The 13,520-nt window shown below is 40.6% G+C and overlaps 1 protein-coding gene across 2 annotated transcripts in view; it reads left to right on the top strand.

Moving 5' to 3' along the window:
- The window catches only part of LNP1 (leukemia NUP98 fusion partner 1), a 41,450-nt gene extending 29,139 nt beyond the window's left edge, over positions 1 to 12,311 (top strand). For both annotated transcript variants that reach the window (XM_040225955.1, XM_040225949.1), the window contains exons 4-5: positions 6,516 to 6,746; positions 10,980 to 12,311. In XM_040225955.1, the coding sequence (XP_040081889.1) occupies positions 6,516 to 6,746; positions 10,980 to 11,129 (381 nt within the window). In that variant the 3' untranslated portion in view covers positions 11,130 to 12,311. The remainder of the gene's footprint in view (positions 1 to 6,515; positions 6,747 to 10,979) is intronic.
- The last annotated feature ends 1,209 nt before the right edge of the window (positions 12,312 to 13,520 follow it).

Raw genomic sequence — 13,520 nt, 5'->3', positions numbered from 1 at the left:
GACGGAGGATGAGATGGCTGGATGGCATCACGGACTCGATGGACGTGAATCTGAGTGAACTCCGGGAGATGGTGATGGACAGGGAGGCCTGGCGTGCTGCGATTCATGGAGTCGCAAAGAGTTGGACATGACTGAGCGACTGAATTGAACTGACCTAAGGGTTGTTGCACACTCTCGCCACTGTAGTATCTCACTACAGTGGTGGTTCTCCAGGAGTTGCTCACTACAGGGGTAGGGTGGGCCTTGGCCCCCTTAAAGGGTTTCTCACACCTGAAGAGAAGGGAATGCCCTAAAGTTTCATGACTAATGTGGTTCCTTGTCTTTCAGCTTAAATTTGTATTCCATTTCAAGAGGAGACAAACTTGATCCAGAGAAATTAGTAATAAATTTCGGGCATCAGTGACAATTCTACAGGGGAGCTTTTATCATAATGTTCCCTGGACTTGTTTCCTCTCTTCTACTATCAATAGATGCCTAGATAGAGGAGTTTCTGGGAAGGCAGCAGAGTGGAGTGAGGTGCCTCCCAGTGTTTACTACTGGCAGCATAGCCTCTCTCTGTCTCAGAGTCCCTCTGTGTAAATGGGATTGATGAAAACAATACATACATCATGCAGGTCTGGTTAGCATTCAGTGAGTGATGTGTGCGGTGTGCTTAGAACAGTGCCTGGTACCTAGTAAGCACTTTTCCTCCTCCTCTCTTTCCCACCACCTCTCCCTCCTCCTCCTCTTTTTCCTTATGTGTCAGAGTTTAAATTGTCTTTTAGTTTCTCTAAAGGAGGTCCAGTGGATGGTATTGACCTACCATTTTACCAGTTGAACACTTGAATCTTTTTTTCCTGATGCTGTTTCCGTATAATGCTAGTTGACTAATTTATAAATCTCTTGGCTCTGTTGATGTGTGTGATGTGTGTGTGAAGTCGCTCAGTCGTGTCCGACTCTTTGCGACCCTGTGGACTGTAGCCCGCCAGGCTCCTCTGTCCATGGTATTCTCCAGGCAAGAATACTGGAGTGGGTTGCCATTTCCTTCTCCAGGGGATCTTCCCAACCCAGGGATCGAACCCGGGTCTCCTGCTTTGCAGGCAGACACTTTATCCTCTGAGCCACCAGGGAAGCTCTGTTGATAGGCAGTTAATATTCCTCATATAAAATTCATTTAGACTATTTCCTAAAGACCTACAAATTATTATTACTTTTGTAATAGGATTTTGTTATAACTGGTACATTATTTAAAGCCATGTTTCACTTAGAATGAATCTGTTGCTGTTGTTGAAGATAAAAGTTTGGTATTATTAATCCGATTAAGGGGCTTCCCAGGTGGCTCAGTGGTAAAGAATCAGCCTTCCAAGCAGGAGATGCAGGTTTGATACCTGGGTTGGGAAGATCCCCTGGAGAAGGGAATGGCAACCCACTCCAGTATTCTTGCCTGGAAAATCTTACAGACAGAGGAGCCTGGCAGGTTCCATTCTGTGGGGTCACAGAGTCAGATGTGACTTAGTCACTAAACAACAACAACAACAACAACAGTAATCCAAGGAAGAGACATCTTATGCTTAAGCATTTACCTCTCCATAAAGTCACTAGTCATGTAAGTCTTAGGCAAGTCTCTTAGCCAAACTAAGGTTCGTTTTCCTCATCTGTGAAAGGGGAAGAATGACTCCCTTGTAGGATTTGTTCAGACATTAGAGATAAGGCCTGGGCCCCAGGGTGCCTGATACACACAGGGCACTAAGATTCAACATGGGCCTCAATTATCTCAACACCTGGATCTTTTCCCCACTTATTTCTCATCATGCTCAGGTGCTTGCATTTACTCAGAGGGCAGGAGGGGTACAATTGAAGGGTGATTATAATTAAACCCAGAATAAAAAACTTCAAGTAGTTCTTGGAGTGAAGGTGTTACATAACTGTATTTTCAAAAGGCAGGAACCTATGGCTTGGAGTCAAGAGTGCATAGGATTTTTTTTTTTTTTGACAGAAATGGTGTTTTGGCATCCCTGTGAGAAATAGCAAGGTTGTTCAGAGCACTATTTTCTAGTGAGAGTCAGCACTATTAACTCCTGGGTGATAATTGCTCCACAAGTCCATGCCTGCTGCAGGCTTTGTAGCCTGGGAGCCGGGGAGCCCAGGTCATGAGCTCAGAGTGTGGGGGATCCCATGCCTCACACGAGGACCTGCGTCACAGCACAGGAGATAGATGGATCAGGTTGACATTCCATACCTTGAAAAAAAAGAAAGCTATTTAGGGCATTGATTCAAGTCTTTGTGGGGGAAATTGCATTAGAAGGGCATATAGAATTCCAAAGTAAAGCTTGCTTACTAAGAAAACATTTTTAAAAGTGGGAAGATTTCCATGTAACCAATTCGAGTGCTTTTTATGTGTGTGTGTTTATTGATTTTTAATCAAAGGATAATCGCTTTACAGTATTAAGTTGGTTTCTGCATTTGAGTTAGCCACAGGCATACACGTGTCACCTCCCTCCCGAACCTCCCTTCCGCCTCCCTCCCCATCCCTCCCCTCTAGGTTGTCACCAAGCCCCAGTTTGAGTTCCCTGAGACTTACACAAATTCCCGTTGGCTATCTACTTTACATATGGTAATATATGTTTCTATGTTACCAATAAGAGTGCTTTTAAAGCTTGTTTCTCACAAGCTTCCACACCTAAACAGACTAGCTGGAAATTTCATCTGACATAAGGAGATATTAAGGGCACACTGTATTGACATTGTGATGGAAACCCTTGCCATTTTTTTATGCCTCTCAATGGAAGAGAACGTTTGTACAAACACATACATTTCACTCCCAGCCTCACATCTTTTAAACTTTATTTTTCAGATTTTTGACGTGGTAAGAACATGTAACAAGAGATTTACCCTCTTTGGCAGATTTTTAAGTATACGATACAGTATTGTTACCTTTAGGCACAATGTTGTACAGCAGAGCTCTAGAACTTATTATTTATCTATTTATTTTGGCTGCACGGTGAGGCATGTGGAATCTTAGTCCTCTGACAAAGGGTGGTAGCACGCCCCCTGCAGGGGAAGCGTGGAGCCTTAACCAGTGCACTGAAATGTCAAACCTGGTAATTAGCGACTGCCTCAGTGTACCCCTCCCCAGCCCTTGGCACCCACCATTCTATTCCTTGCTTCTAGGAGCTTGACCATTTATGATATGTTATAGAAGTGGAGTCATGAAATATTTGTCCTTCTGTGTCCCAGTCTCAATTTTTAGCGTATTATTATTCTTTTTCTTTTTTTTTTTTTTTACTGACAATATAAGTGATCAGTATAGAAAACATGTATAATACTAAACAGGAAAAGCAAGAAAATGACCCCAGATCACAGACAAAGCCTTTTATCGCACTTAGGTGTGTTTCAGGGTTACCCATCTTAATGATGTCCCCTGATTTCCAGCCCCTCATTGCCTTCACATCCCAGACTCCCCACTCCCCTCAGGCGCTCCCCACCAGGCTTCTCTTCCTTCCACGTCAGCAGGCTCTTTCTGTGGCAGGGCTTCTGCGCACATGGTCTCCTCCTTAAGCATTCTCTGCTCCCTAATGAACCCTGCTTATCCTTCAGGTTGTTGCTTAATTGTCATACCTTCCAGAAGTCTCTCCTGATTCAGCTACCCCAACACCCACCCAAATATATGAGGTTTTACTCTACTGTAACCTCTCATTTTACCCTGAACATTCCCTTTATAGCATTTGACCAAGGATGCCGGCATGTGCCCCATTTATTTAGTATTTATCTCCCATGTAGACATATGATATAAGAGGGGGACACTCTGTTTTGCTCCTCAATTTATCTTCCACCAAGTACCATGTCTGACCTACAGTAAATGGACCAATATGTACAGACTTACCTCATGTATCTTAGCAGTTTTATAAATCTTTAACCATATTTCTGATTATTGTTTGAAAGTAAGTTTCTAGATATATGTATTAGTTTGCTCAGGCTGCCATAACAAAATACCACGGACTAGGTGGCTTGAACAACAGATATTCATTTCCTCACAGCTCTGGGGGCTGGAAGTCCAAGATGAAGGTGTCAGCAGTTTTGGTTTCTTCTGAGGCCTCTCTCCTTGGCTTGTAGACGGCCGTCTACTCCCTGTGTTTTCACGTGGTCTCTCCTCCATATAAGTATGTCCCTGGTATCTCTCAATTTCTTCCTCTTGTAAGAACACTAGTCAGAGTGGATTAGGGCCACCCTGATGGCCTCATTTTAAGTTAATTTTTAAAGGCCCTACCCCCAAATACAGTCACATTGTGAGCTATTCACATGGGGTTTCAATATGTGAATTTGGTGGGGCAGGTTGGCGGGGAGGGATGACGCAATTCAGCCCATGGGCAATGAGGACCTTATTTTAAGCCTTTTGATTCTTATTGTCAACAGCTTTTCAAGAAAGCTGTATCCGTTTATAGTCCTGCTACCAGCAAGGAATGACAGTGCCTATCCCCTTGCACTCTTGCTAGTGTTAGTATTATTAAAACAACAACAACAACAACAACCTTTTTTTTTGCCTGAAAGGCAAAATTGTATGTTCTTTCATTTTAATACAATTTTTAACTACTAATAAGCCTAAACAGTTTTCACCACTTGGTATTTCTTTTTCTTTCATTCTTTATATTTTTATTCATTGAATGTATATTTAATAAACTCATGCTGTGAAGGCAGCAAAGTGCTGTGTACTGAGTTTCTAGGAGAGAATGAAATGTAGCCCTTGACACGATGGAGCACACAGTCTACTGGAAAAGAGAGACGTGTAACAAAATTAACTGAAAGATCGACGACAGTTGTGAAAAGTGTCATGAAGAAGTATGGGACCTCAGGAAGGGTGTCTAACAGTGCTTCCGGGGCCTGGACCAATCAAGGGGGTAGGCAAGGCTTTCTGGGGGGTGTGGTTTCCATTGTGAGTGAAGTGCAATTAGCCAGTGATGACGTGAAGGGGTGGGGTCACAGCCAGAGAGGACCTCTTGTGAAAATGCCTGTGCTGGCTAGGAGCAAGTGAGCTGGAGGAAGTGACCAGTGAGGCTGTGTCCCTGAACAGGTGAGGGTGGTGCAAGATGAAGCGTGATGGGGTGTGTTTGTTGCGGTTGTTTTAACTATGCTGGCTGCTGTGGGGAAAGTGAACTAAAGTGAGTAAGAGTGAACCCAGGATACCGCCAGCTAGGAAGGAGGCTGCTACTGTAATCTGGGCAAAAGGTAATGATGACTTGGATTAGGGTAGTAACAGTGGCCCTGGAAAAAAGTCAGTGGTTTTCAGCGACACTTGCGAGGTGTATTCTACTGACTTGGCAATTGGATGTGGAAGGTGGCCCAAGCAACCAGGTGAATGGTGGTGCCTTTTCTAAATTGAGGGGCACTTGAGAAGCAGGTCTGGGGAGAAGAGGCAATGAGTTTGAATTTGGACGGATCAGGTTGTGTGCCTATAGGAAACCAAGAGGAGAAGTTTTGAGCGGGCAGAAGCTCAGAGGAGAAGTCAGTATAAATGAGGAAACTAGGGTATAGATAGAAATTGAAGTCTGGGGGTGAGACATTTAGGGAGACAGTGTTAAGTCAGAAAGCAAAGGAAGGGAAGGAGGACTGGTTTAGAGTGCTAGGGACTCCAACAGTTGTGAGCAGATAGAAGGGAGAAATGAGCAAACATCTAAAACACAGTAGCAGAAAGGTGAAGGGGAAACCAAGAAGGTGCCATGGCAGAAGGCAAGAGAAAGGCTGTTTCAGAATGGCTCCTTAGGCACCTGGGTTGAAAGCTACATAAAGGACAAATGCTAAAACATGCACAGCATTTGGCAACATGGAGACCATATCCTAACCTGTTGTTGCAAAAGCTGGATTGGAGTGGTTTGGAGAGTAAGAGAAATTGAGAGAGCAAATGTCACAATTCTTTCAAAAGTTTGGCTTCCCTGAACTCTGTCTTTTGATCATTTTCCAGTTGTTGTTGATCATTTTCTATTGCTGTCATTGTGTTATCTGACCTCTATGTTTGTATGTATATGTGAATATACTTATTTATCTTCAGAATATTTATTACATATTAGTAACCTGTAGCAAATATTTTGTGTTTTTTGTCCACTGCATAATTTTATGTTGTTTTCATGTATATTAGCTTTACTTATGTAATTAAATTAATTTTTTTCCTTTTGACTTCTTCTATTGTTCTTTGCTCTTAGAAATTCCTTCTCCATACAGAAATCACACAACTATTCATCTTTGTATTATTTTTTTCATTTGATTATTTTGAAATTTTTTTTTTTACATGTCAGTTTAAGGCTTGGGACACTTGATTATACCACCCTAATGATACAGGAGCAACAAAGCTAATCTTGGGATATTTAATGTTTTGACCAATTGATTCCACTGCCTCACTGCTGTAGAAAGGTCCTACTGATCAAGAAGATAAAATTTCAGTTCATCATGAGATTTGTTTGGTTAGTAATCTATGGACATTCTGTCTCTGTGCTAATATTGTGCAGTCTCTTTATATTGTAACATTTTTTATTCTGTATTCCCAGTTTCCTGTGCTTCCCAGAATGATGTCGTCTGCCAGCCATCCTAGAAGGTATTCTTATGAGGACCAGGGATTTCGATGCCACACTCAAGTGCGGGATCACAGAAAGTGCTCAGGGGATGGGTCATTCAAGGAGCCACTGGAATCAAAAGGAAGATCCCATTCCAAAATTCAGTCATTTTCAGACTCCTTTGAACAGCAACTGTGCTTTAGAACCAAACGTTCCGTCTCTTTGGTATGTAACAGAGTTATTGAATATTTAAGCTGTCTTAGAAAAGGAAACTCAAAGAGTTCGTACTCTCCCAGTTTGAGGAGAATAAATCTAACTTCTTATTTACAATTTGGCATTGAGATCTTTCAGAGAAGGCCATGGCACCCCACTCCAGTACTCTTGCCTGGAAAATCCCAGGGACGGGGGAGCCTGGTGGGCTGCAGTCCCTGGGGTAGCACAGAGTCGGACACGACTGAGCGACTTCACTTTCATGCATTGGAGAAGGAAATGGCAACCCACTCCAGTATTCTTGCCTGGAGAATCCCAGGGATGGGGGAGCCTGGTGGGCTGCAGTCCATGGGGTGGCACAGAGTCGGACACGACTAAAGCAACTTAGCAGCAGCAGCAGCAGAAGCATTGAGATCTTTGGAAAATGACACCCATTTTAGATAGCCCAGATGTACATAAAGGTTTTAAATTATTATTATTATTATTTAAAGACATAGGAAGAATTCCTGAAGAAGTACTGGTTGGAATGTTTTGTTACCAATGTCCTCTAGTTCTTTGAGACTGTTTCTATCACCCTTATTACAAATAATTGTGATTTGTTCTCCTTTCACTATCTGAAGAAGAAAAAACTGTCCCTAATGCTCTGGTCCTCTCCTGTGTAATCTGGTAGGAAATAGTTTGCGATGGCGTTGTGCCCCCTGTATCTTTAAAAAGCCCAGGGGAGGAACTCTCTGGACAGCACGGAGAGCAGTAGGAGTGGTCACAGTGGCCTCGTGGGAATCCACGTGAGGCACAAGGGAAACAGGCAGGAAACGGGGGCCGAACAGAGGCACCACGGATGACGCCAAAACTGATACACAGAGTGCCAAACTAGAGACCAGTTAATTGGAGGTTAGTTTTTCAACTTTGCAATGTGTTCGCTGAGCAGCCTTGAGCAACATACTTCTTTTTTGGTGGGTCTTTGATTTTGGTTTTATTTTGCAAAAGAAGAATAATGGTATGTTTCCGCCATGTAGTAGATGGAATGAATAAGTAAGGCTAGATCCACCCGGATCTTGAGCTGCGCTCTTTGACTGGCTGGGGAAGACACTCAGGGGCTTCCCACCTCATGGTCCTGTGAGCACCATGCTTTCTGCCTAGCTGTGACGGCTGCTGGGACTGTCACTGTGCATTTTTGCCTCACGATGGCACTTCACTTTTGTCACAGTGACCTTGTATATCTATGACTCCCCTTCAGTAAGTGCTGTCTCTACTGGATCAAAAAAGGAACAAGGAAGGAATAGTGAACAGCTGTCACTTACTGTGCCTAAACCTTATTAAGGGATTTCTATTTTGTCTTTTTTTTTTAATACTTTTTTTTTAGATATGCTTTCAAACTTTTGGATATGCTTATATGCTTTTAGGTATGCTTTTATTCCTGCCAAAAGCTCATAATGTGAATCTAATCATGAGGAAATAATCAGACGATTTCAAGCTGAGCTTCATTCTAAAACATAACGAGCCAGTCTTATGAAAGATAAAGACAGCATATGCTTTCATATTTTTTTTTTTTAGATATGCTTTCAGACAAGGTTGCAAGAATAGTGCCAAGACTACACCTTTCACCGAGATTCCCTCTAAACGTGAACATATTATCCCATTTACGTTTACTCTCTCTTTCCTTCCCATCCCCAAACAATGGCACAAGGATATAAATATAGTATGGTAATTAAACTCAGGAAATGAACACCAACACAGTGTCTTATCTATTGGCCTTATTCATATTTTTCCAGTTGTCCCAATAATATTTTTTATATCAAGATCCCAGATCATGTGTTGCAACTGATTTTCGTGTCCCTTTAAGCTATTTTATTTCTGCAGCAATGCCTCAGTCTTATCTTTTATAAGACTGACTGGTTATGTTTTAGAATGAAGCTCAATTTGAAATCATCTGATATTTCCTTATTATTGGATGCACATTATGAGCTTTTGGCAGGAATAAAATATTTTTTCACATCTATTTCCAAACTGCTTCTTAAAGTCATTAATTATATTAATCAGGGAACTGACTTGCTTTAAATTCTTTGTAGCATAAGGAAGAATATAAACATGTTTTGAAAAAAATTTTAATCAGAACAATTCTTTGTTGATTCTGATGGCCACAGAAAAAAAATCATGTCATCTGTTTACATAAGTGTGTAAATGTGAAATCAATTTTCTTACTTAAAGAGATGTCATTACCTTATCCTTAAAATATAATAATGTTTGTTTCATTCGTTTCTCAAGTTCTTCCTTTTGAGTGCCAAGATAACCAAGGGAGCCTTTTCAACTTTTTTGACTCAAGAACTCTGTTCATAGTTATATGTAGTTGGCCCTCATGTCCTTGGGTTCTGCACTTGTGAACTTGGGCATCCGTGCATTTTGGTATCCGTGGGTGGTTTTAGAACCAGTCCCCTTGAGGATAATGAGGGACAACTGTATAATAAATAACCTAGAAACCTGCTAGGAATTTACAAAATCATTAAAACTCTTTTCATATTATGTGATCAATATATATGATAAATAATTTTAAATTAAATATTTTAAATTTTATGTTATTTTTATATTATAAAATTTTTCTTCATTCCAAATAAAACAATTTGGAAAATGCATACTTTAAAACATTTTTCTGTTTAACAGTTGATGCAATTTTCTGAAACTAACTACATTAAAAAGTGTGATTTGTCAGCAAATTTAAAAATGATATATATTGCCTTTTATTTGGGGGCCAAATGTATACTACTATGTATGTAGATTTAAATTTTACATCTTTTAGCATCAAGAAGAGCCAGAAAACTGCTTTTTGATCTGTTCATGACCAACAACATTAAACTTTTTCCTTTTGACAATGAAAAACTCAACTGGCTTTTAAAAATAATTTTTCTCACTTTGTTTCTAAGTGATAAGATAAGAAAAAAATATTTTAGGTCATTATGAGCAGTTTTCACATAGTCTTTATTCTCAATGAGGAAAAAGCCAAATTTCAAATAATCATCACTATATTTTCTCTGTTTTATACTGTTCTTATAAGGATTAGAGACATTCCTGGCTGCTAAATATGAATTATGAGCAGATTGATGGATTTAATACAAGTGCTGGAACTAATGAAAATAATCTGGAGGCACATTTACAGGGCTAGTACAATTTTAAGCCCCTCTTAACCTGTATCTCAGCGTCATCATTTGTTTTGCTTTCTGATTTTGACTAGTGGACCATTATAGATAGAAACGAGATAATCTCAGTATGAAAACAATTTAACACTGTACAGAGGATAACACCCCCTCAGTAACCAGACATCCCCATAACTCACCTTGCTGGGCTAGTCATGACCCTGCTCATCTGAGTGCTACTGCTTATGTTCACCTCTTAGGCACTCAGGAGTTCTGCAGCATTTCCAATTCAAGTGGATGATGGGGGAATAATGATTTTATTTATTTAAAAAACTGAAGTGTAAATAGATACCATCACCACGTTTATCAGTACTAGTCTTTTGTAAGTAATTCCTTTGAAAGTAGCCCTCTGACCATGGAGACCAAAGAAGCACACCTCCCCCCTTGCCTCCAGTCTCCACACAGTTCCCTATCACGTCACCCTATTTATAGTTATCATTACATTTATAACTACCTGTTATTTTTAAAATTTCCTTTCAGTCTTATTGGTTGATTGTCTCCCTCCACGTAGGTGTAGAATCTAAGAAGTAGGGTCTCTAGTCTAGTTGGTGTCATATCGCCCCATCCTAGAACAACAGTATGTGTTCATTTGATCATTGAATGTGGACCCCTGGGCAACTTGTTGGGGAATGTTAGTGTGGTTGAATGTCATTCTTGACACTTCATTCTTTACCTAGTCCTTATCTGAAAACGTAGTGCAAAGCCTTAGTGGCCATGAGGAGGTGAGAATCATTCAATGTATGATTGCCTTGCCACGTTCTTTTTCCGAAAGTACCAGAAGAATATTAATTTTACTGTGAAATCACATCCCTTTGTGCCTTAGAGGCAGAGTCATGTGCAGGCTGAGTTTGCTCCACAGACCATCTGCTGATGCCCAAGGCCCCCTCTTCCTTTATTTATGACTAAAGCTTTAGCAACACCCTTAGGCTTGTGCTAATTTATTACTAAAAACTAAGATGTGAAAGTCTCCTAAATGATTAGAGTTTCCTACATTTCTGATAATTAGGAAAAATGTTGAATGTTGTCAGCTATCTACCCTTTTCCAACCCTTCTTTATCAGGGACCTGAGAGCAGAAAGGAGAGACATGAGAGAGAACGCCGGTTTCTAGAAGTGAGGTCTCGCAAGAAAGTGGAGGAAAAAAGGAGCTCTAGAAAGGAAGAGCACGGAGAAGCGTACCTGCCCACGCTGTCTGAAAAAGCGCTCAAATAACCCTTTGCTTCCACACCACGACTACCGATGCTGCTGTGTTTTTTGAGCCCCAATTTACCAGACCCAGGAGCGGTACCTGTAAGAGGGTCTGCAGATGCTGAGTGACTCAGGTGGGTGGTTGATTCAGCTGCTCTCCAAGACAGCTTGCATCATACCCCACCTGCTTTTCAGAGTATGATCTGCTCTGTTGCCCTTTTAGGGAAATAAAAAGAATAAAAGGTATTTTAATAGAATAAAGTTATTCTTGAAAATGTCAAGAGAGATATTTAAAGAGCCACCCACACATCTTCACCAACCCTTCTTCATCAGCCTCACAAATCATCTTAAATAAAAGTCATTGGTGTGACTTGAACTCCTTACTAGAAGTTATTATATATGTCTAATGGCCATTATTTAATGAGAACTGGTAATTAAAGGTGCCAGGTACCATGCGGAGAGTTTGAATGCATGACTTGAAATAGTCCTCACCACTCCCGAGGTGGGGTGTAGTCTTTTTACTTGCTGGCAGAGGAAACTGGAGTTTAGGAAAGTTCTGTCTTTCACTGCTGAGGTGGTAATCAGAGTTAGGGCCAGAGCTCAGCTCATTCTGACTCATGTTCCTAACCTGAGGCAGGACATCTTTTTCCCTTTGGCAGTGGGTCCTGACTTAGTCTGTGTGTGATTTGCTTGTAAATGGACAGATGTGAATGAGAAAAGCAGGACTTGGAAGTGGGTTATAGTTTTGATGATAAGAACTTTTAAGACTTACTCTCTTAGCAACTTTCAAATATACAATACAGTATTGTTGACTATCGTCACCTTGCTGTACATTACACCCCATGACTTATTTGAAACATATGGAATGCTTCACACAGACCTGCACGTCACCCTTACACACGCGCTGTGCTAATCTTCTGTGTGTCCAGAGAAGTTCCAATTTACTGTATGTGCTGTTGAAGCAGGCACTTTTTATTCTTTTTCCAGCTTTATTGAAGTATAATTGATGAATAAATTTGTGTATATTTAAATTGTTCAGCATGATGATCGACGTGTATGTATATGACATTCTTTGTGAAACCATCACCACAGTCAGGTTAATTAAACACATTGAGCCCATATTCTATTTTTTTTCCCTAGAAGAAGAGATAGTTGAAATCTCCCTATTTGTTCTCTTTTTAAAAATGAAAAAAAATTTTTTAATTGAGGATAATTGCTTAACAATGTTGTGTTGGTTTCTGCCGTATAACAATGCGAATCAGCCATAAGTGTATATTATATATATATATATGTGTGTCCCCTCCTCTTGAACCTCCCTCCGCTCCCCATCCCACCCCTCTGGGTTGTCACAGAACGCTGGATTTGTGCTCCCTGTATCATACAGCAACTTCCCACTGGCTATCTGTTTTCCATATGGTACCATATAGGTTTCAATGCCACCCTCTCAAATCCGTCCCACCCTTTTCTTCCACTGCTGTGTTCATGAGTCTGTTCTCTATATCTGGGTCTCTATTCCTGCCCCCTATTTATTCTTTATCTCTGTCTTGGATCTTTAAATGCCCAAGGGCAGCAAGAATCTCTGTTTTGTAAAGAAGATCTCCCAGAACTATACCACAACTGATTGCTTATGTAAGAAGAAACTAACTTTGGCACAGTTAGTAAAAAGAAAGAAAAAGAGAAGAGGAAAACAGTGAAATAAAGGTAAAATATTGATGATCATTAACTGGCATTCTTTGAATTCATACAACTTGTCACCTTCACCATTTTGGGTTAATACTTTCATGTTAGCCTCTCAGTGACGCTTTTTCACACAAGTAACAGATGACTTCAGTGTAGTACCTGGTGTGTTTGCTACCAAGATGGAGAATGGGACCTGATCTGCCTTTGAGGTTTGTGTTCTGCTGTCGTTGTAGGGAAAATACTGGTTTCCCCACCTTTGCTTTGGGTACTTTTCAGTCTTGCTAACCAAATTTTAGAAGTGGGGATGATCTATGCATTGCTGTGGCCCCAATACAAAGGTCTGGGGAGAAGTGGCCCACCCATGGGAAGGAGAAATACCTGGAGTTCTCAGGGAGTGTTGGCTGGCTGACTGAGAGAGTAGCCACCTTCCACTCCAGCCAGGATACGTGTGAAGGTTCTTCCCCTTCAAGGATGATGATACCTGGAAAAATCAGAATTAGGAATTTTATTCTATATTTTATCAAGTTGGAGGAAAGTCCATTTTTAGCACACTTTCAGGACCATTGTACATGGAAGAGGGGGGACTCTCTGAATATGACTTTGCCTATTTATTGCCTTTTTAAAATTTGTTTCAAAATGAAACAATACTTGTCATAATAAAAATATAAAATAAAGAGAATAAAAAATAAAAATTCTTATACTTACTCAGAGATATACTTTATTTTGTCTTTTCAT

This window comes from Oryx dammah, unplaced genomic scaffold, assembly GCF_014754425.2.
Source record: "Oryx dammah isolate SB20612 unplaced genomic scaffold, SCBI_Odam_1.1 HiC_scaffold_2, whole genome shotgun sequence".
Taxonomy (NCBI): Eukaryota; Metazoa; Chordata; class Mammalia; order Artiodactyla; family Bovidae; genus Oryx; species Oryx dammah.
This window is presented reverse-complemented; position numbering and strand designations above follow the sequence as displayed.